The sequence below is a fragment of the Aythya fuligula genome, chromosome 4 (genome assembly GCF_009819795.1).
Source record: "Aythya fuligula isolate bAytFul2 chromosome 4, bAytFul2.pri, whole genome shotgun sequence".
Lineage (NCBI taxonomy): Eukaryota > Metazoa > Chordata > Aves > Anseriformes > Anatidae > Aythya > Aythya fuligula.
In genome coordinates, this window is record NC_045562.1 from 68,063,778 (window position 1) to 68,088,300 (window position 24,523).

The window sequence follows — 24,523 nt, forward strand, 5'->3', positions numbered from 1 at the left end:
TGCACCGCCTAGAGCTAATACAGCTTTGATATATTTGATTACATATTTTATCTAGTATAATTTAATTTTCTTCAGCTTGTGCAGTTTCCAGTGGCTGAGCAGTAAATTGTTACTGAAACAAAAATTGGTCTTTCCAAGAGAGTTCTGTCATGCTTACGAAACTTTTAACCTTCTAATCCTAGCTTATACGGATAATATGATGTAAGATCCAAAGTGATGTACTGTTTAAAAGCTTTTCCTTAGTCCAGGGATGTCAGAGACAAGTTGAGTACCATTAACTTAAATTTTTCATCATCTTTGATTTAGTAACTAGTGGATTTCCTCTCATGAAGTGTTCATGGTTTGTCATGGGACCACTACCTTGTGCTCATACAGTTTAAAGCACAAGCTTGGGGTACATGTATAGCAGCTGTAGGGACCGAGCGAATTAGGGGTGGGTATATTATCCTCATCTCCTTACTGAAGAGTCAGCTTTCTGCTTTTTCTCTTGGACTTTTTCCTTCCCATTCTCATTCTGTGGAAATTTAGATAAATTAGTTGTGGTATTTCAGAAGCTCTTGAAGCTTATTTGTGTCTTGCTTGAAACCCACTGTGACTTTATCAACTTCCAATGATGTTATGCCTTTGTTACAACATTAAAACAGCATGGGCACATTCTTCTGTCTATGCCTTATGAAAATGGAAGATCCTTGCTTCTTTCCTGAGTGATGTAACTGCATGTCATAGATTAAATTGAGGATTTGTATAAGAAGTGTGTTCGCCAACTTTGCCAAATCGCCTGACCCTTTGGGAAGCAAACAAAATAGATGTGTATCACTTCCTTTCTTATTGCTATTTTTTCAAATAAAATTGTCAGTTTACTCCGATTTCTGTATGATCAGTGACAACCCATGCTTTATCACTCTGTTTTTTGCCTTTGTTCTCTTCAGCAGTTCATTTTGTTTCCATGTTTTTTCAGTTCTCAGGATGGCTTACGTGATTCCCCCCTCAGCTCCATCTCCAGCAGTGACTATGAGAGTGTTTCTGTCACTACATGTAGTCTCTCCAGCATATACGCTCTGAGGTAATAACATCGCTTCACAGTCAGATTTGACTAATTGTGTTGGGTTACGGTTGGTTAAAAAATTTCATTGAATTAACAATCAAGTGACAGCAACACTTCTGATTATTCTTCCTTGCGAACAACAGGTGCTGCTTTTTTTTCTTGCCTTTTTTTTTTTTTTTTTTCCTCAGCAGTTGTCTTCAGTGCTGCGGTGGAGAGGCAACTATTTACAGGAAAGTTTCAATGCATGTAGTGCTGAACTGTATGGTATGCTGGTGATCTCCCTTTTATTTGTCCATATAGCATTTTTTAAGAGACATTTCAGAATTCAGCTTGAAAATTACTGAATGTTTGTCTTAGCTAGGTTTTGCCTTTCTAGAAAGCATGTTTTTTCCAATTCATTTTGTGTAGTTAAAATGAGGACAGCATGCCGCTTAATAATTTACCTCCCAAAGGTGTTTTTTTTTGGCTAAAGTTGTTAAGAATACTGGTTTATATTCTCATCTGAGCCTGCATGTGAAGGCTTTAACTTTGTTTTGTGCAGAGCTCCTACTGTGAATAATAGAGGAATAAAGGTATGGGAAAAATATATCTTACTAAAACAGAAATCTGAGTTCTTTGGCTTTTTTCAAGGGATGCATAACATACATGTATGTCATCTGTTGCATACGTTCTATGCAATAATGTTATTACTCTGGTACAGGTAGAGAGATACCACAGTATCAGTCAAGGTACATCTCCCATTGCTTCTTGCCCTGCCTTTTTCATCCATACATCTCTATCCAGCAATTTTCATTTTAACTCCATGAATACCAAATTTTGTCTAGGTTGAGGGAAAGAAAGAGGGTAAAAGGCCTTTTCCTATAGTGGTAAAGGAAATAAGACAAAGTGTTTTTTAGGATGTGTCCACAATCAGGCTCTTTTTTTTTTTTTTTTTTTAAGAATTCCATATTTTAAAAAGGCAGATAAAGAAAGGAAGATGCAACTAGAACTGGTTTTCATGTTTTTAATTTTGAAATACACTTTTAACTATGCTTCAAACAAAACTCAATTTACCACCATGCAGTTGCCCTCTGTTAAATATTTTAACATGTAAGAGACTGTCCCACACAGAGCCGTCTGAATGGACAACAGAAGTAACTTCTGTTATTCTTTAGGCATAACTGAAGCAGAATAAGTAAGTTTTCATTAGGTGTGCCACCTTTTTTCAAGACCTTAATGTATTGCCTTCATATATCAGTATTGTGCTTGTCACTGTATTTAAATATCTTGACGCTTAGGTAATTAGATCTGTCTATTCCCTTTTTTCAAATTTTATATTTCTGAGGCTTGGTTTATAAGGCATTTTTTTTAGGCTGTTGTCCACTGAATTATAGCATTCTATCATCCCTGGGTGTCATCTAGGAATTCAAGTTACCTATTTTTCTGTATCTCATCCACGTTGCTAGAGATCTAGCTATTATAGTTGATGGTCCAATAAAATAGTAATTGCCTGCTTGACTATACTGGTATAAATTTCCCCTTTTGAAATACTTACACAGCTTAGTTTGAAAACAGAAAAAAAGCTCAGAAGTCTGACTGCTTCAGAGAAGCACGTTCCTAGATCTGTGTGCATAGAAAAGGAATATTCAACACATCTACTTGTATTATATTGTTACATCATTTGTCTACTGCAACAAAAATGTTCTGTGCAAAGACCATCTCTACAGAATGTTATTTTCTGAAGTACGTAAGTTCTTCCTGATGTCATGTGCATAGCCAAAATAATATTTAAAGTATTTTTTTCCCACTGAGATATGCCATTTTTCTGTCTTTAATTCCTTGCAGTTTTCACTTGTACTCGTAACAGGAATTGAAATGTTACACTTTCAATTTTATCTGAAAATTAATTAGCTAAACGCAGAATTCATAAAATGCATTTATTTGGCCTTTCCCATAAATCGTAAACAATTCCTCTATGCTATTACAATAGCTATAGGTTAAAGTGGGTAAGCAATGCTGAGGCTGAAAGCCTTGTTGTCAGATGGCAGTGTCTTTTGGAAGTAGCTGACTGCCTTCAACAGTTTGGCTCCAGTAGCAAAAACAGCTTAGCGTATAGAGTTCAATGAACTACCAGTATATTAAACAGCGTAGATGTAATGGATTTGAAACAATGAAGTATAGTATATATGGAATTACGAATATCTATATATTTATTGTTTTCCAAATTGAGAACCACGGAGAAAATTTTATTTTCAACTGGGAAGAAAAAGCTGGTGAAGACCATGGGATCCAAGTGGGATCCTGTAAAGGAGGCTCATACAAATCAGCATATGATTCACTTTCCCATGTGATAGACTTTCCCATCCTCAACCAGTGGTGTATAATTTTTTTGAGCTACATTCATCCCACCTAACTTTAGGCACCAAGGTGATGCAACTAAATTAGGAGTTTTGTTTCTCAAGTTTCCATGTTCAGTCAATGGAGAAAAGCAGAATCCTCAGATAAGTGTGTATTCTCTTGAAATGCATCTGGGCCAAAGATTTTCAGGCTTATATCAGAACTATGATTGTATGCTTTGATTACTGACTGTGCTGATGCAGTAATATGAAAAAAAAATATTTGCTTGAAGGTTTCTAGAGCACAAATTGAAGGAAAACCAAACCAAACCAAATCAAAAAAACCCGTATCTATATATATGCAGAGAGGGGGTCACAGAAGGTTCCTGAAATGGTTTTGCTAGTGAAAGTTTGATTTCACTGGAGGCAGATCTTTGTGGAAGGTTCCTTCTTCTAGCCTCAGAGATCTGATGGTGAAGAAGTTAAACTTTCAGCCCAGTTCAAAAAAAGATTTTTTGCAAAATGTTCATTAAGCAGTATCCAGACTTCAGGTGCCTATGTCAGTAGTCAACTTTCTCAGTGAGGAGTAAATATATTCCTTGTATTTCAGAAGGTTTCAGAGAAACTGTGGTTTTTATGCAGACTTGCATGAGTTTGCATAATTCCTGTGCTCCATCAATGTGGATGTGGACTAATGCTGCTGACTTAATTGAAAATGAGATGTTTGTAGCTACAGCAGGGAAGTGGCAATTGGTCTATTGTTTATATTAGCTCCAGGAAACAATGCATCCAGTTTTTTCCTTTTTTACTGGTATCTATTTCATAAATGTGATTTTTAGAATATTTTTTAATGTAACTATAGCTTATTGGATTGTAAGTAGGCAGCTAATAAAGTACAATGCTGGAAGCTTATCCATTTCGTTGTCAGAAGCACTAAAGTCAGTGGCTTTTAAAAATAAACTGTTTGCAGAAATTTGTTTGTCTGTAAGCTTTCAACATGCATTAAAATTATCGGGCAAGATCCTGAGGGAGCCATTAATTTGAGTGGAAACCGAAGCGAAGGCTATTCATATGCTAACTGAATGAGATGGCTTGATAAGCTTAAAGCCAAGAATGAACTCAAGTTCTTTGAACGAGTGGAGGAAGAAAATGGCCACAAAAACATTGTTTTGGGAATGGTGAGGGAAAAAAGTGAGATGGAAGCAAAACAAGGTAGGGACTACTAGTTGATTTTGAGCCTTGTTGGAATTTTTGTCAAAGACAATGCAAGGGAAGAAGAAATAGCAACAAGCAATTTGCCTGCCTGAAGAATGTGGAAAAGCCCATTTCTTAATTTTAAGGTTATGACACAGTAAATGACAACTTGAAACAGTAACTTTAGAAAGTAACCTTAATGGTACAACGGATGTCTTCACTGGTCAGCAGTCCCTTTTTTTGAGTTTATCTTTGTGGCTTAAATATCAGTGTTTTGTAATATTATTTGTATAATTTTTGGCATTTACAAAAAATGGTAGTGAATTTTTAGCCTGTGTTATTTACATTCTGGAAAGGGAGGTGTCTGAAGTGCAATATGTGACTGAAGCCAAAGCGGCCAGAAATTAGCGCGGGATGTTTATGGGGCTCTTGGTTAGAATATCTCGATCCGCCTGTGTGTGGGCTGAGCCCAAGCTCGCTGGATGTCCTTGAAGGATATCTCTGACTGTATGGCATATGCCGAGTATGGCCCTGTTAGAACAAACACACACGTGTGAAACCAAGCGGGGAAGGTTATCTTGGTATGTAAGTGAGAAGGATGAAATTTTGATTACTGCTTCAGAACTAGAGGGGGTTTTGCCAAAGCCTGTTGGAAGTTGCCTTGCCTGTCAGGTCCTGTGGATGGGTGGTGCCTTACAAACCCAGGTGCTTCACTGGGCTTTCCATCAGCAGAAGTCAGACCTCGGAGAGGATGCTAAAAGTCAAGGTAACTTAGTTGTTCAGCAGGACTTTAATTAAACTAGGAGAATTCACTTCCTTCGTCTCATGGTCCAGACTTATTCATTGATCTGTCCTATAAAACTACAGTGCAGATTACTTGCCCACAAATTTTAACAGACATCACACCTGCTCCTGGGGATCCAGAAGCTGGTAGTGAGGGGCACAAGAGATGTGCTAGCCATCTATTTCAATTCATGAGTCTCAGTCAACCTGATCAGCTCTTTCCCCAAATCATCCCTCTTGCAGTTTCATCATCACATTTGTTTAACCTATAAAAAATAACAGATTAATTCAGCATTAATATTTGGTGCTGTCATTTTTTGATTTGATCAATGCATTGCTGTAGATTTTCCTTCCCCCTTTTTCCATAAAGCTCCACTTTATGGCGAGGCTGCTTGTAACTGGAAAAAGGCTGGTGATAATTGCCCTACATGGCCTGTACAGGAGTCACAGAAATAAAGAGCTCAGCGGGAAGAACTGTAGGATGAGACTGGGTTTTTATACCTTGAGAAAATTCGGATGACTCCTGAAACAGGTGCCATTCCTTCCCTAATGGTTTTCAACCCCAAATTGGCTCTGTATGTTGTAGGCATTGCGAGTCTGTGCTGTTTTGGACAGCTCTGCCACTCAAGCAGTGTGAGGACAATTAATATGCATATTAATATAATCATAAACAGGCTGCTGTGTGGACTCTTCTTGCTTTGCAGCTAAATCCCTTGCCCCACCAAGCAGCTGAGCAGCAGCGACAAAACAAAACAGTCATTACTGATGAGGTCTGTCAGCTTTTGCTTATGATTTTAGTCAGCGAGACATATGTGACTGCAGCAGATGTCTCCGGTTTCTCACCGCCAGGATCCTTCTTGATGTGTTCCGTGCCATCTTGTTCTTCGCTCTGCAAGACAAAAATGAAATCTCTGAGTGGTGCAGCATTTTCAAAGCTTAGTGTTCCCTTTTATAGGAAATTCCACAAGGTATTTCGAGGTAGATTATATGCATATCTTGGTCGTGAGTAACAAGTCGCTGATGCAGATTTCATTTTCTCGAGGAATAACCCAGGCATCTTGTGTGAACTACCTGTTAACAAGAGCTTTTACAGCGGGAGGGTGAAAATTCAATTGTGTTGTTTTGGGTTTTTTTGGTCTTTCCTATTAAAATGGTAAAGCTAATGTTTTAGAGATGTTAAAATGCCCAATATGGTCAAAGTAAATTAAATATAAAATCTGTTACTTTCTGTGTAAACGAAGTGAAATAGGGCAATATTTTAAGCTGCCTAGCATCAGTGGCAGAGGCAAGGAGTCTGTTCTAGCAAAATTGCTGGACACCCCAGAATTTGCCATTGTGTGGCTGTAATCCAGGTGGCGTATTTGGCTGGAGACTGACACAAAGCAATCCTAATGGGTTAGTATTTGTGTTTCTACAGAGCTCGCTTGTAATTTTCATTTTTAGTAATTTGGCCACATTTAACTTATGTTCATTTTAATGATGTGTAAAATCTGTTGTTGAATATCACTTGGTGTTCCCTGTGCTGCTGATAGAACAAGAGTTATTGGCTCTCAGAAATTAGCTTTTATTTGACAGATCTTTTTTTCTTTTTAAAACTCCCTGACTTAAATAACACGCTTGGGAGTTGTGAGATTATGTGTAATTAATTAAAATCACTATAGTAACTGCAGGTTTGCAGGTTTTTTGGCAATGCCTAAAACCAAGGTATGTTGTAAAACCACAATTTATATTGCAAGCAAAAACAGAGGCTTTCCTCATACAGCAGCATTGAAGTTGAAAAATTAAGAGAAAGCTTTCTTTTCGAATTCAAATTTTAAGGCTCCACCTAATACTTTAATTAGCTTTCCTCAGCTTTGACTCCCACGGCTGGATACAGAATTCCTGTGGGATTCTCCTAGACCCTAGGATGCTTTAATGCTTCAGCTGGTTGTTTTATATTATGTTTTGAGGGAACCAATGGAGGCGATATGAAAACCTTGTGCTAATAAGCTTCCCTATCCCTCAGAGTTCCTCGTGCTGGAAGATGTTTCTCGGTGCCTCTTCTTCATCTCTGTGTCAGCCACACACAGCAGTTGCAACGCAGGAGAGCGTCTACTGGAGCTGGATGCTAAATTAATTCACTTTTTATTAAGCCATACAGTATAGTTGCTTGCATATCACAGGGGATGTTGCAGAAGAGCTGTATGAAATGCCTTTCACTGCCCTTGGAAGTATTTGTATCCAGCATCAGCTATCCAGGTTCGGTATATCCTGTGTCAAGTTCTGGGTCTGATGCATTTCTATTATGTTAGATACCAGAGCTGGTGTTACATATCATTTCTACATAAGTGCTTAACCGTTTCTGGTTTTCAATTTCAGTTTTTACAGTCTAGGATTATTTTTAAAGTTTAATTATTTCTGTGCTTTAATCTCATACTGTTTGTTCTTTTGCAATGTGAGTGAACGCTTCAGAGCTTTAAATGCATGTTTGATTACAGGGAAGTGTTAGAAAAAACATCGTGGTGGAACTGGGAAAACTCCTAGTAGATTCTAAACAATTCTAAATTCTTGCATTTTCAGTTGTAGTTTTTCTTGAATTTTACAATGTCTTATCTTGCAGGTCTTATCCTTTTTTGGTGTAAGTTTTTAAGGATAACAGTAAAAAACGGTACCTTGCAAGTACCTGATATTAAATTTGATGGTAAGAAGGCAGCCTTGTTGGTTACTCATGCTCTAAGCTATTTGTTCATACATACTCACTTTTATATACATTTTATTCATGTTGAACAAAAAATGTTCTTTGAGAGAGAGTGTTGTCAAGGACAGTACTTTCTGGGCTCTCAATGTTGTTCCTGTTAATCCCCATTTAGAATACAGTATCATTGCATTTTTCTGAAAACCTGGGCCAGAATGGCATTGTTTGATTAAGCCAGTTGTCTAGCTAGAGTTTCTTATGGTTTCTTATCTACTTCACAACATGGTGCTTCAGCAGTTGTGTTTTTTCAGATGTCCAGCATGGTAGCTACAACAGGAATGCCCTGCAGTTTCAGGAACTGAGGAATGGTTCAAGATATTTCTCCAGTGGAGTGGGCAGCTACAGAAGCTGCCAGAGTGTGGGGCAGAGGTTGTTCTTGTTGACTTCAAACTCAGCATGCTGAGGAGGGAATGCTGAGGGATTTTTCCTGGTTGAAGGACCCGTGGTTCATCCCACTTGGCAATTTATTTATTTTAGTCCGCCCACTTCAGCTGAAGGAAAAAACACTTGGAAGGGGCTTCTACAAATCTTACAGTGATGAAAAGATAATTCCCCTACAGTGGAGTTCAGAAGGCTGACAGCAGATGGGGCACGTGTCCTAGATGTGTGGGGCTGGGCACGGATGGTACAGGCGATAAGGCTGTAGTGCAGTCTGCTTCTTCTGGTGGTGCCTAGCTAAGTTGTTCCTGCTAGAGGGGTTGGCATGCAGTTCTATTATTTGTTTCTCATGACAATAAAGTTTTGAAGCCTTTGGAACATTTAAAGGGCTTTCTTTTATCCTCTTTAGTCTTTTTTTTCTTAAAATAGAGAGAAAATACATAAGCGATTGCACACAAAAAGCCTCTTGACTTAATAAAACGGTAAGGTTAGGAAGTCAAGAAAAAAGTTTTGAATTGAAGCTTTTTTAGTCTGCTTTAAATGTAGCTTCTGGGATCATTTATTAAAATATAGTCCTTTGCTAAACAACCGTATGCTATTACCCAAATAATAAGACAAGTTCTGGATTTGGTTTAAATGACTCTAAAATTGGATGTGTAGCCCACCCTCTACACTTAAAATAATTGTAAGAAGCCATTAATCTCATTATAGTTTTCCTCCAAACCATATTAGAACTAGTACTTATTAGAAACAAAAAGGTTTTAACCTGCTGTTTATTGTATTTTTTGTGAGATAACCAAAAAAAGAAATGCCAGAAGTACTGCAAACAGCAGGATAGGAACTAGTAATTTTTTTTTGTACTTACATGGAGTCATACTTCTCTTATTCAAACCCCTATCATTTCCCTCTTGTCATTCCTCATATATTCAACCTTTGCCTTTCCCCAACCATTGTCTGATCCTTTAGATGGCCTTTGGAGCAGTTCTTTTCTGCAGAATGGAACCGGGAGCTGACTGCAGCCTTGAGGCACTTGTAATAGCTTAGGAGAGACCTGACTGACAGCTCGGTGGTGGGGTTTCCAGTTACAGCCCACGCAAGTATCAGTGGGATGAATGCACCAGTTACCAAAGTAGGTCTAGAAACCCTCTTCAGACAATTACAAAAAAAAAAAAGTTTTTTTACTTAAAGTATCAGAGAATTCACATGGGAGAAAAAAAGCTTAAATATCATAGATTGGATAAGGCGTGTATGATATTGCTTGTAGAACAAAAGAGGGGCGTTGTGCTAAATTCTGCATGAACCAAATCGAAAGCCAGAGAGCTCATGGTAATAGTTTTGAGGAAATAGCATAAAAGTGTTTAAGAACAGAGTATTTAAAACATGCATATAGGGAAATTCAAGCACACAATATAGCTCTGCATTCGTAAGATATTGAAAAAGTGTGGCATTTTGAGCAGTGCACATGAGAGATTTGTTTAGGCCGAGTAGTGCAAGTGGATTGCTGTCATTTGAGTCAAAGGAACCGCACTGTTTTATTCTTTGGGGGCAGTCTCTCATCAATTTGTTTAATGAACTGTGATCATTACTCCAGAATTGACCATTGTCCCTTTGTAGAAGCTTTCAGCATGGTTATAGTCATGATGTCCTTTTATGTAAATAGGAACATGTGAAATTGTGTTTGTGGTGTGTATGAAAACCTGTGGCAGTGTTCACGCTTCCTTACTGTAGGAGGAATCCTACCTGAGGGATTTTGCCTCAAAATGTGCTACTCTGACTTTGCAAAGTGCCTAAACCTCTGCATCAGAATAGGACTATTTAATGCAGATATTTTGAATTCACTATAAAGTGGATTCACAAGCTTTGAATTCACAGTATAAGAGGCAAGTATGCTCTTCAAGTTTCTCTACACGTATATTGCATGCTACTTCTGCCTGTGCCTCTGCAGTTTGATGGAGGCTTCCAGGGCAAGTGACTAGGAGTAGCTGATGGCATGGGTATTGTGTAACAGAAATGGAGTAAGGAGAGTCTCTGAAATGTGTGTTAGCACTTTTCGAGTAAACATCTGTAATGTTGCTCTTAGAACTTCTGAGTGTTACACACTTTCAGTTGGGATGGGTTTGTCTTGCTGGAATTTGATCCCTCTTACTTTAAAGGGATCACTGACAGTCTTTTGAAATCTACGCCTGAAAATTAGTTGTAACTAAAAGCCTTGCCTGAGATCAGAAACAGAGGATGAGCTTACTTTCCTTTTAAAATTGCTGACATAATTGCACTGTTTGGAGTAGAAAAATACATTGGATTTTTTCTCCTTTGCAAGGAGTGACCACTTGGTGCTTTTGATCTGAGGCTTCTTAACAAAGTTATTTTAAAGGTTTACTATTTTGAGAACAGGATAATACAGTTGATTTCTTTATATTCATTATATCCGATGCAGTGAGCTTCTAAATTCTGTTTATCTGCCTCTACTGTACATGTAATGGGTACTTCAGATACTCTGAAGGTTTATGTTTGTGAGTAATGGGGAATTTTTTGAGAGACTCGTGTACATTCTGCATTCAATACAGAGCAGATTTTAGGTTTAGTGAACCAAATACTTCTAAATTTGAAAGGAAACATCTATGAATAGTTACAGATTTCTACTGCTACTGACTATTTTTTGAGCACAAATATAAAATATTAAATTTGGACTAGCTTTTGAGTCTTGTTGGCTTCGGTTGCTCAGTTTTAGACTCTGCTGCTTTTGCTGTTTTTAGATGAGTGTCAATGCCCAGCAAATTCAGCACCAGGCCTACGGTATCACAGATGGTTACCTAAAGCAATCAGCCCTTTCTGAAAACGTCAGTCGTAACCTTTTTTGTTCCACAGCCCTGCTTTCCTTTATGTGTGGACACTACGGCTTAACGTGGCTCATGGGTAAATTTTGGAATTCAGAGCTGTAAAGCATATTGGTTTCACAGGTGAAAGATGACATTGTGCACAATTACATTATTGGGTTTTGTTTGCTTGTCGATTCACGTAAAAAGCTAATTTATTCTGCCTGTTCCTTTAAACGTATAAGCAAGTCTACTGTTTGGAATCAGTCCTTTGACATAACATCTTCCTTCTTCATATTCACCTTCAGAGGTGTTAACTTTGCAGTGTTCTCACTATGAAAAATAAATATATGATAAGCCTTGTTTGTATGATTAAGATTTCACCAGGGGGAATTCTGTGCCTGCTTTATCTCTTCATAGCCTAATTCGCTGGTTAACACAGGAGGTTCCCTTCAACCAAGAAGGTGAAAAAAAGACATTATGTCTGTAGCTACTCAGTGCTTAAGTATGGTTGTTCATATTCTGCGGTGAGACTCAATTCTGGAGATATCGGCAGTGAAACATTCCAAATCTGAGCATGGTCTGACGTTAATGAAATGCTTCCTACACACCTGGTATCAGCTGAGAGTCTTTATCCAAGTTATGCATGTTAGATAAGCCCAGTAGGAATGGTATTCCTCTTAGAACTATAAAAATAATTTGTTTGAAATAATAATTTGGACAAAAGGTAAGTCAAACTCTGTAGATCAAAATCTGGGTTTGTTTTCTAAATTATCAATTTAAAAATCAGGAGAATCTTTAACATTTGCATAGATACAATCACTGCGGTTTGGGATACCCAGTTACAAGAAAAGCTGTTTATCTGAATTGTTATGTTTCTGTTCTTCCAGTGCTTCTGACTACCTCTGCAATATTTGCTGACTGCATCCTTTAAGAGTAAGATGTATTTTCAAATAAAGAACAGATGGTTATTAAGCCTTCTCTAAGAGTAATTTGTGTCCAGATCTGACTGGGTCCTGTTGGTAAAAGAAGAGTAATTGTTTCTTTCCAACTCTGCAGTGATGCTTAGGTCCAGTTTAAAATTATTCTGGAATGCTCACTTTTCTCTTTGCAGTGGCACAGGCAATGAAAATACCCATTTTTCTGAATCTCTTTTGTATGGATATTGTACTTCATGCCTGGCTCTCTGTACACATGAAAGTATGTTGTAAATGTGAGTGTTGTAAACGTGCTGACCTTCATCCCACAGTGCTGCAGCAATGCCTATCTGCTCTGTACTGTAGGCTTTTTAGGACAAAACCATGAGGTCTAGTGGTGGGACATGACCAGTCTTAATGACACACCGCAAAATCTTCCACTGAGTAGTCTGGAACAGAAGTCGGTGACACCACAATTCTTGTATATATAGTAGGAGGAGACTTGGAAAGGCAAACATTATTACTGCAATTGGTCAAAACGTGGTCAGAGTTGTGGAATGAGCCTTTCTTCCTGTCTGCAAAATGGGAAAGGACTGAATTTTTATTTATTTATTTATTTTTCCTTAGAAGGCACTCTTTACAGCTCTCAGTCCATTTAACACCTTGGGAATATTTCTTCAGCTGTGACTTGAGGGAAGGGAGCCATCCTTATCACCCCATCTGTGCCCTGCACTTACGTTTTTGCTTAGTTTGGGACTTGCCAGGACATCATTCTGTTGAGATTTTATATTGTACGTGGAGTGCATTTCTTTCTGTCATGAGCTCTGTGCTTGCCTTGGAGAGCAATTTATATTGCAAATATGTATTGGTAAGATTGATTCCTCTAAAAATGAGAGAAAAGGTAGACCTTATTTGGCTGTGTTAAGAGGCACACAGAAACCCTTTTATTTGGACAAAGTCGCTCATGCTGCTGAGGGAACTGTAAGCATAAAACCAATATCTTTTAACAGAAATTTGCTTTTGTTAATAGCAATAGAGACATGAACAGAAATGGGTTTCTTGTAAGTATACTCTTTACTCTGTATTTGAAAGAATGAGAAGCCAGCTAAGGTACTCGCACCGCATATTTTCCATTGATATTTCAGTCAATAACTAATCTCTAGTATTTATGTATTTTCAGTTCTGTTTTTACTAGGGCTTTTAAAACTGTATGGCATCATAAATCCTTTTCTATGTTTTAAGGATTACCTGTACAGCTCTGGATAGAATTTCAAAACAATATCCCATAAATTTTGGTTTATAATTATTTTCATGTAATTTCTGTAAATGTTACCTCTGTGTCTTATCCTGCAATACGTGTGCATGCTGGCATAAGAGTGGGATCTGCAGCTTGGTAAATACTTCAGCATCTCATAAAAACAGGCTGAACTCAAAATGCATTAAAAACTACATCCTTCCTCGTGTTTGCTATTTATGCAGTCAATAACATACATAGATTATATATATATATATATTTATTTTTTACATAGTAGCTTCCAATCAACACAGTGAATCGTTAAGATTCCAACATAGTTGCATCCTGTCCTATAGTGCTATTTAGGGTTTTTTCATTGGCGAAATGCTGCATTTTCCTTTAAGCATTTCCTTCTTTAAATGCATTTTACTTTACAAGTAATTTAGGTAATTCTGGATATTTGAAGAAGCTGGCTTCCTGCCAGAGCTTTCTGCAGTTTGTTCCAGCTTCCTTTCCACAAAGGTGGTCGTGGTGGAAATGGCTAGCAACCATGCATCCCTTTTTAAGAAAAAAAATAAATAAAAGGGTTAAGGCTCTAGTAGACATTTAGAGACACATTTTAATCTCTTTGGAGTTGATGAGCCACTCTCTTGCAATAGTTTGACATTTCAGTAATTTTTACCGTTAGGTATATAAGGGGACTAATCTTCCTCTCTACTGCCTAAATTATGTTTTATCATCCTTTACATTTTTTATGTAAGGTTATATTTGGATTCTATTCTTGCTATTTTAAGGCAGCATAATTCAGAAATTCTTTTTTCAAATTTACTTCCACGTTAATAAATTTCTAAGGTGACTTCAGAACTGACCTTCTTGTTTGAGGCTGATATTCCCCTCTTGCATTTCTTGTGGAGTTACGGTCTTAGGACAGAAGTTTGAGTGGGAGTTAATGTGAAAAATGGACCAGCGTTTTGAAATAGCTAAGGGAAATGCAATAAAATACAGACAAATGATTTTCTGCTTAAAAGTTTTTTGCAACTATGCCACAGAGTGAAAATCAAACATGATGGTGATTGATTGCGTGTTGATTACCTTCAACAAGAATTTACAGCAATTAGTTCTGGTTTGCTGTAGAGTATTGCCTGAATAATAAATCCTTTAGGATTTTCTGAACATCCTGAACAAATGAATGCAGACTTACATTACTTTTCTTCATTATGTGTTTTTTTTTTCTCCAACAGCAGTTTAATGACGAGTTCTTGTTCATCCGATGACATTGATCAGGAAGAAATCCAGCTTGCTTTGCAGGCTGCTAAAATTGCCACCCGAGAAAAGATCAGATCCAGATTTCATGGCAGTAATGATCTTATTCACCGCCTTTTTGTCTGTATCTCAGGTATGAGAGCATCGTTTGTTCTGAATGTACTGAAAAGACTTCCTTTTTTTTCTTTTTTTTTGTTTGTGTAAATACATGGTAGAATGGACTAGTGATGAAGTAGCAGGAGGACTGTGTTTTGGAGTGTAAGTTGCAGATTGATCTAGATAGACCTGTTACCTAATTGTGACCAGCATAAAGAGTCAGAGACACAGACATCTGAGACCTGTAATGATGAAGAGTTTGGGCATGCAGTGGGTTTGCCTTCATAGTGCTTCCTGTTTCTTTGTAATGCCCTGTGTCTTCTGGGGAAGACATTTGATGCAGCCGTTGTATTTTGATGCAAAAGGAATCTCCCAGTGTTTTCTGCCAAAAGGGCAAGGAGGTTGTTTATCAAATTAAAGCCGACCTAAAGGCCAGAACATGGCTTGGTCATCATGGAAAATTAGTTTAGTTAATTTATCTATTTTTACTACTGACATGAGCTAGTGAACCTTTGAAAATGTACACCAGGCCGTTACTGGGAGCAACAGACAAATTTAAATGCTTCATTTTAAGGGAGGTATAATACTCTAGCAATGATTGATCTGTTTTCTCAATCTCCTAGGTGTTGCTGACCAGCTGCAGACAAACTATGCTAGTGATCTAAGAAGTATCTTAAAGACCTTGTTTGAAGTTATGGCAACCAAACCTGAAACAGAAGACAAGGAAAAGCAAAAGAAAGGTGAAGAGATTAAATTTTTTTTTTTTTTCTGTACTGAATTTCTGATGGTAACTCCACATGGATCTATGAACTATTTGACAAGAATTTTCTTAAAACTTTGATAATTTTTGACAGGACACACTGTACAGTGATTTGAGCTATGTTTTTTTTTTTTTAAAAGTCATGGAAATGGACTGTAAACAGGATGAAGTCACTGAAATTACAGGTATATAGGACTATGTCTCAAGGCAAACATTGCAAGATGTAAAGCCTTCAGAGTGCATCTACTCTTGCCCGTATTCCTGGGTGCAACAGAACAGTGTTCATAGCCTATATGAAGTGTTTAGACTTCCGATATTTTATTTATTTTTAAATTTTCCTGGTACTGTTTTACAATGGTCATATTTTAGTTTAGCAAGACAGATGTCTTTTTTTTTTTTTTTTTCCCTCCTGGGATTTAAATAGCTATGTAAAAAAAAAAAAAAGTAGAAGAGTAGGCTATGAGATTCAACATTCAAAGAAGAATAATGAAGAAATGGAGGCTATAAAGAATTATCACTACAGTTTTGTAGGCAACAATTCTTAGTTCGAATAATTTCCACTGGATGAGCTATAACCTAAAAAAAGAAAATGTTGACAAATGTAAGCATAAACTAAGTAAGTGAATGAAAGTCAGGGACACTTGGAATGATGCTTCTCTTTGTGATTTGATGTGTGCAGTACACCTAGGGAATCTCTGGTTGTTTTCATCATCTACTTCTTTGTAAAGGAACCAGGTTAAAAACTGTGAAATAAAATACAGGATGCAGCTAAACTGGTGGAAGTACAAGCACTGTATATCCTGTTATAACAGCATCTTTCATTTCTGTTGTCATTTCAAAGAAGAATCCAGGAGATTCTTAAATCGCTGTGTCAGGTTGAATAAAAAATAAGAAGTATAAGAAGGTACATATAGATGCTCCTGTAATATCATTCTGGAAATCCTAACATGAATATTTTGAGTACAAATTGGAAAAATATGAATTCAAGTACTTTTTGGTTTGTTTTACAGTTAATCAGGGTTTAAGGAATGCAGCATTGGAAGACTGTGCTTTGTGTCAAGAAAGTATATCATCCTCAGAACTTGCAGCAAAAGCCAGAGATGGGGACTTTGAAGGTACTTTCTTTTTTCTGAGAATAAAGTGAGACAATACTGTTGTTTTTAAAAACAAAAAACAAAAACACATTAAAATGGAATAAAACCCCACTCTTGTAAAGTTTGGCTCTGGAAAGTGAATATAAAATACTGTCATTATGTGGCTTATAAACAGAGTCAGATGATAAACTGAGCATATATTTCTTTCAGAACTTCTAACATCCTCATGAAAGTCTGTGATCTGCAAATTGTCATATCCAGTATGAATGCATTTGTATGAGTGGAGAAAGGTTCTGTGTACTAAAGGCTTTAATATAGCACATGACGTTACATGTGACAAGTCTCAGACGGCTGCGTATGATGTGATGCTGTAAGTAAGGTCATCTCAGCCAAGTCTAGAGATCTTTTATATCCTTAGCTATATGTGGAGGTGCTACTTTTTTCACCAGTAGAAGTAGCTTTCATATTTTCTATGCATTTGTCTCTGAGGAAAATGATCAAAATACTATGGTTTTTATTTTTGTATGCTTCACCATATTACTTCTAAGTGTGGAAAAGATATTTCTCGTGAGTGTACTGGGGGTACTTAAATCTCACTGAATGCATGGAAGGGCTGAAGAGAAGTGAAGAGTAAGTCTCAAAGTGTGGGTCAGGATTCAGTCCTCCTGAGAGCTCAGAAGTTTTTTGGTTTGGTTTTAAATCTGAGCTGCAGGAGTGCTTAGGAGTCAGTTATGGACTGTAGCCCTAGTATAGTAAACAATGTATAAAAAATGGATTAAAAGAAATCTTTGCACTTGCAGTCAAAGAATAAGAGAAGAGAAATAGCTGTATGAGATGCAGCAAACAGGAAAGCTGTCGGCTTTGATCTTGAGGGCTGGATGGTGATCTCATCACACCAGGAGCCCAGTTACTGGAGAGGTGTTGTCTCTGGTCAGGGTCCCTGGTCAGGTGAGAAATCCTAGACAGCCATAAACTGAGAAATTGTGCCTAAACTTGCCTGAATATCAGCTGGGCAGTAATTTTGCCATGCTCTAAAACTTTCTCCTGTTGTTTATTGTCTATTTGTCTATGTACACCAGTGTTCTGCCAGTCACACTTTGAATCCAGGATGTTAAATGAGTAATGAGCAATGTATGTCTCAGCTTGTCTGCAGAAAGGGATGACCAACAGACAAGAAATGTTAGTTCATGTCTTTTGTAGTAAAGATCAGAGATCACAGGGAAAAAACAAACAAACAAACAACCTTTTAGATTTTAGAGAAATCAGTTGTTTTGTGCTTATATAAAACTCAAGGATTGGTTGCTAACCCTTCTTCTAAAGCTGCAGGCTAAAGACTTGGAATTTAATCTATTCATTTAGAACAGCAGGCCTAATTTATGTATAATGTACTGTAGAAAAATTATCTCTTCTGGAGGAAGATGATTTGGGGGCAGATAAAGTAAAGAACTATTCAGAATAATTTTAATTGATTTTTCTATTGTGCAATAATTCAGAATCTGACAGAAGGCACAGTGAAGAACAAATCTTTAAGCAAAATATCTACCGTATACAGGCTGTAGTGGAAACAAATGCAAGAGATGATTCACTCCCTACCATTTCGGTTTGTATTCTTTTGTTTTGAATTGATGCCTGATGGTGTCAGTAAATGTGACTTCCAGAACTTGAAAGCAAGTTCTGCTGAACTGCAGGATGCTGAATAACCTTCTCACAGAGAACGTGCGTTTTGTCAAAGCAAAGTCAGTTTATTTCCGTGCCATGTTATTCAGCTTTTAAGGTTCTTCAGCTTTTTGTGGCATCTTTTATTGGTGAGGGGAAGGTTTTGTGTTTGGAGATGCACAGCTTCTGTTTTGGGATGCTGTTTATTGAAATAGAGGGCAGCAGTCTGGGTGCTCAGGTGATGTTATGGTGGGCTGTGTTGGAGTGGGGTAAGGAGAAATCTGTGGTGTTACATACTGGGAGCTCCAATAGCCCCAGGAAGGCTTGGGCATGTCTGAGTGAATCTCCTTGCAGCTTTCTTTGGGAGTCTTGTGTGTAAGTGGTTATGCTATAAATACCTTCTTGTACAAATGATTACAGCTCCTCTGACTGGGTAAACTTAGCTCTAAGGTTGGCTGATGGGCAGGACTTCTCTGTTGGAATGAGGCTGAATTTCACAGGATTACAAAGCCCGAGTGGATGAGGCTTGAAGGGATCTCTGGAGGCCACCTGGTCCAAGCCCCCTGCTCCAGCAGGGCCACCCTGAGTGGAGTGCCCAGCACCACATCCAGGTGGCTTCTGAAGCTCTTCAGGGAGGAGACCCCACCACCTCTGGGCAGCCTGTGCCAGGGCTCCATCACCCACACAGCACAGAAGGGCTGTCTAGTGGTCAGAGGGAACCACCTGGGTTCCAGTTTGTGCCCAGTGCCTCTTGGCCTGGCACTGGGCACCACTGGAAAGGGACTGTGAGTCCTCTTTGCACCCTCCCTGCAGGAATTTATACACATAGATGAAATCTCTCCCCCCATGCCTCTTCTTCTCCAGGTGGAGCAGCCCCAGCTCTCTCAGCCTCTCCTCACAAGAGGTGCTCCAGGCCCTTCAGCACCTTGGTGGCCCTTCCTTGGACTGTCGACAGTTCAGGTCTCTTGTTACAGGGGGCATCACAAGAAACAGAGGGTGCTGGGGAGCGTGGAGGTGAGCTCTGCCTTCCAAACTAGAACAAACCAAGGAAGGCCTCCAAAAAGGGGTATCTGAAGTGGATCAGTTCATTGAATTTGTGGAAACTGTAGGAACACCCATCCTGTCCCCTCTTCAGTACATTCCAGACTCATGTCTCTTGAGGCACAGGTCATAACGTGTCATTGCTGGTAGTGCTCTACAGACATTTTCCTACTATCTCTCACTGAGATATGAGGTGATAGCTAATGGGATACATCCTTTGCTGTCTCGAAAGCATCCAGCATGATGCATAACCTTGCAGCAGTATTTTATCCTCAGCAGCCATGTGCCTTCCCCCCACACCTTTTAACACCTCCCCACCTATCTCATTTTTGCAGGTTGCTGTGAAAGCAACAGCTCCTGGCATCGTGCTGGGTGAGGTTTGGATGCAGATGAAGATATTTGCTGGTCAGGATAACCTTTGCTGCATGAACGATGTTCCCCATTTGTTGCAGCAAGTCTGATGGGTTCATCCTTCAGCCTAAAGCTGGGCCACAGGCCACCAACAGGAATTCACGGCAGTTGTCATTGTAAATGGATTCAATACAAAGTCTGTTGATTGTTGCAGCAATCTGTTGACATCATTGCACCAAAATTAATTATATCCATTTTTCTACATTGTTTCTATACTTCAGGTCACTCCTAATGATTTCAGCAGAAAGTGAAAACAATTTAAAGTGAGTGAGCACATCGGCAGCTCCTCCCTTCTGCCATCATGGCAGAACACAAGCATGGATCAAATTGAGAAAGTCCAGCGAGCTACCTGCCAGGAAAGCTTTTTCCAATTATCAAATAAAACTCCCTTACAAAAAGTACCAAATGCTGAAGATTGCATCCAAGCGATGTTAATAAAAAAAAGGCAAGCCTAGCAACCCAAACAAATAAATGAATAGTGGTAAGATTTTCGTGAAGGTTCCAGCCTCTACTCAGATTATGAAGATGAATCACTTGTTTTTGTCAGATTTCTCATTCTTACTCTATATCAAACTCACCAGCTGGTCTGGGTCATAAAACAAATACGAATGCTTATTATGAGCCAGCTGACATTGGCAAGGGTATAAGAGTTGAATCCTGTGACCTTCTGAAGGTTGAAAGACAATATACTACAGATGAATTGACATTCCAAAACAGAAGCATTTTCATTTTCAAAGTCCAGATGAGCCTGTGGTGTATATATTCATCTTTGCTTTCCTAATGCTCTAGGATTATTTTTTTTTTTAGGAAGCCTATGTATTTATAATTTATAGGCATAAAAAGCAGTCTGTGTTTTTTTCAGAGAGCAAGTGAAAACTACAAACACATTTGCTTTACTAGAATATAAAATGAATGTATACAAAATTTCATAATTGAGTTTTAAAATATAATTTCCCTGATATGCCCTGATCAAATGATGGAGAAGGTGGCCAGTGGGTATGAAGGTCTGTATATAACAGGCATATGTGTGACAGCTGCTCAGAAAAAAGCAGGTTGGGTACTGCTTTTCTCCTGGTGTCAGTGGGGACCGACCAGCCAGCACAGGGAGAAGGCTGCTGGGACGTTCCCAAGCTCTGGTTTGGGACAAGCCAGTCAGATAACAAGCTGGCCAAGGAATTTGCATGGGACTGGGAGTGGGCAGAACGGGTCATATGTGAATTAAAGCAAACCTTCACACTGGAAAGTACAAGAAGGCTGCTTTTCAGTTAACCTAGTTAAAATGCATCCTGGCTGCGACAGGGCTGTCTTGCTCGTAGAGGCTTCAGTATCTAGTATAGCTTTTTTTCTTATTTTATAAAACAAAACAAAACATTGAGAATGTAGAAATTTGACATCTTTATGCAGTTTGTGTGTCTGGGATCTTGTTTCCAGTCCTAATATAAAACTTGCTTTGTATTTGCATGCTGTTTCCCATATGTATACAGTAACTTCTTTTCTTTGTTTGTTTTGTTAAGGATTTGTATGTATTCATTTCTTCTTCCATCTGTAAATGTGATCAAGCACAATTCCCTGCTTACCGCATTTGGGATTGGGGCAAGGTGAATATTTTTCATGTGTTGATATCACGAAGCTACAGGCCAGCGAAAGCAGTGAGTTACATTTCTGGTCTAGGAATAAGCGTGAGATGCTTAAAAATTTAAAGATTTTGTCAGGGAAAGACAGTAAGCATTACGAAGCTGGTTGTGCTCCACAAAAATATTTGCTGTAGCATCCCACCTCTCTCTGCAGCCATACATCCATTTCCCCTCCCTCTCTCTCCCATTTATACAGAACCTCCTTGCTGGCTGCCACCTAGCCATAACTCTGGCCGTAATGCATTTGCTGTGGCTGCCAGTACAAATAACTGTTTGTGCCAAATGGTGTTAGCATCTGTTTGCTGCACAACAGCAAGCCATTTCTCCTTGATCCCTTTCCATCTCATAAAGTCCCGGCCCACCCACTTTTGTCTAGTCACAACTCCTTGCTGCTCTCCAGCCAGCAGCACTAGCACAGCTCAGTAATTTATGGTCCCGAGGCTCGAGTTCATGTTCTTGTTGCCATATGAAGGCACAAGGTCAAGAAATACTGCCCCTGCTGCCGTGCGTGCAGAGTCTAATCACTGAATCTAGAATTAGCTGTCAACCCTGGCTGAAAGCTTCAGTTTTCCTTTTGTCCTTTACACACCTCTGGCTACTCTATTATTTATAATGATGACCAGCAAGGCTTTCTAAGTGAAGGAAGCTAAATTCCTGCACAGTTCAGTGACCAAATATATTCTGTCTGTATAACTTCTTGCTTTTTTTCTTATTCAGCAGCTCTGCTTGCGCAAGTGCAACAGAATAATTTACCAGAAAGTTTTCTAAAATGAGACACTGTTTTACAATATACACGGAGTGTACTCAATCATGGGAGATTACAGGATTTCCAAATGTTCAGGTTTAGGTAGTATTGGTGTGGCTTATGTGTTAAAAACTTGCTCACAGTCTCTTACCTTTTCAAAGATTGTCCCACTCTGTCAGCACAGTGCAGATTTCATTGAGATTTCGTTGCAGGAGGAGAAAGCAACCAATAGGTACTGTAAGGCACAGGCTTATTTGCCTCCACTGTGGCATAATTGAGATTTGATTAGGTTTGAATTTTCTTTGTCCTAAAAGTACACATTTTTTGAGTGTTCTGCTGTCATGTAGTGCACAGTACCAATTTGTTTTCAAACAAATATCAATCAAATTCTAGTTTTCAGAACCTAAGTCAAGAACATTACTAGAAAGTATTTAGGTGTTAATATACTACATAATTTTTAAATCTCAAAATTTAGGCTTCAGAATAAGTTTTATTACATATTCTGAAAACTTTAAATAAAAAAAAAAAAGGGAGGGAACACTCAGGGAGAAATCTAGAAGATAACTGTTCTCTAATTGCTGGTAGGCTTTCCGAAGGACTGCTAGCAATGGTTATATGGAAGATAAAGATTTCAGGTTCATCTGTTTTAAAAACAAAACAAACATATCCAAGTGAAAATCAGTGTTTTCTATCAGAGTTGCTTCATTTTATGTAAATAATTATTAGGCCTGAAGAGTAAGTTGCTGGTCAGGCACCCGTACAGAACAGATTCAGGATGTCATAGGTCAAGATGTGTTGAATCAGGCACAGCAGAGGCTGAAGCCTGAGTCTGCTGAGCTCCGTGCTTCATTCAGAGCTTCCTAGGTCTGCGCAGAGATCGCATCTTAAGAAAGCCATTTGACAGAGCTGTCCTTGAAGCTAATAAGTCTGTACCTCTGTTTTTGCCCTCACCTCCCCCCTGCCCCAATTTTCATCAAATAACATTGTTGAAGCAGAAAATTATTTTAATTGAAAAATTTCAAGCCAGCTGTAATCAAGGCTAAATCTACTGAGCAAGGGAAAAAATTACTTTGGTGCAGTTGCCTCCAAGGAATCTTACATAAAAGTTGGAGACTGCCTGGAATGACATGCGGAAAATTAAATGTCATATGGGAAAAAAGGGCTCATCTTCCTGTAGAGGTTGGGGTGAAGGGGTAAAGTCACGTCACCTTTGTTCTCTGCTTTCCGTACTTACAACTGTTAGAATTTACCGTGTGGCACAACGTTCATCAGAGGAGCTGCAGCAAGGCAGCCTGACCTTTTTTGCAGCTGTGAGGATAATGCGTGTTGATGGCTGCAGCCCTGTAGCTTCCACAGGGTGCCATAGGAACAGCCCTCGCTGAGGCTGCTTTGGGAAAGGTACAATCAGGATCGTGCATGGAGTGCTCCAAAATCTAATACACATCCATCCAGGAGGAACTTCCAGTTCTGCATTACGGTTATTTGATAAAAACAGAAGATGCAGAAAGGGTCCACCCCTTCTTGCCTAGCCCTAAAGCAGGCACTGGCATGAGCTTAGGGGTTAGCAGTTGCCCCTCCACAGGGAGTTGGGAGTGCATGCTTTTGGATTTGTTTTCTTCCAGACTATATAGATTTGTTAGATAAGGCAACTTGCAAGCTCCAGCAATTTGGGGGATTTTTTCATCCCATCTCACCCAGTCTCCTGTGTGTCAGCACCACCAAATGAACTCAGGCTGTCGGTAAGGATTCACGGTTATTTCAGGACTGTGTGGCTCTGTGTTGTCAACACTTGGGTTTGGACGGTTTACTCACAGGAGGCAGGGTTTGTTTTTTTAATTCTGGTCTTTCAGTCTTCAGCGTTGCTGTTGCCAAGTGTCCATCCCAGCAGGACCGAGCTCTAGCTGAAGACCATGCTGGCAGCGTGTCCTGGTGCTGTTTTGACTCACCCCTGTTGATGGGTCCAGGCACAGGCTCCCTGTGCTTTGTGGCACGGAGATGTTCTCCCTGTTTATGTCAGATCAGACAGGCTGCAGCAGTCGTGTTGCACACATTGAAGCAAAATAAGTTCACATGTGCTTTTTGACGTGTTTCCAGCATCTGATTTTTATCATGATTATGCTGTTCTTAGAGCTCCAGCATCTTGGGTTTATGTTGGATTTGTAACTTCCATAGTGCAGAATGAACTTTGTTTAACTAATGAGGTTGCAGGGACATGTAAAGGTGAATTGTAAAAGCTACAATATAAAAGTGAAACAAAAGAACATAAAGTTTCATGATTTATTGGCTTTCATAACACAGGATATAATAGCGAGGAGCTGGGAATACTGTCTCTCCCTTTTAAATGTCTTTTTCAGTCTCCACACTGTTTCACTTTATCTTGAGCCCTTAATTTTATTTTTTTGCTTTCTCT

General features: G+C 38.8%; 1 protein-coding gene across 3 annotated transcripts in view; it reads left to right on the forward strand.

Moving 5' to 3' along the window:
• The window catches only part of ZFYVE28 (zinc finger FYVE-type containing 28), a 144,740-nt gene that overhangs the window by 114,371 nt on the left and 5,846 nt on the right, over window positions 1-24,523 (forward strand). Inside the window, exons 9-12 of one of the 3 annotated variants that reach the window (XM_032186081.1) lie at window positions 959-1,063; window positions 14,655-14,809; window positions 15,396-15,512; window positions 16,543-16,647. In XM_032186081.1, coding sequence (XP_032041972.1) covers window positions 959-1,063; window positions 14,655-14,809; window positions 15,396-15,512; window positions 16,543-16,647 — 482 coding nt within the window. The remainder of the gene's footprint in view (window positions 1-958; window positions 1,064-14,654; window positions 14,810-15,395; window positions 15,513-16,542; window positions 16,648-24,523) is intronic. The other 2 variants (XM_032186082.1, XM_032186083.1) reach the window with 2 other exon arrangements.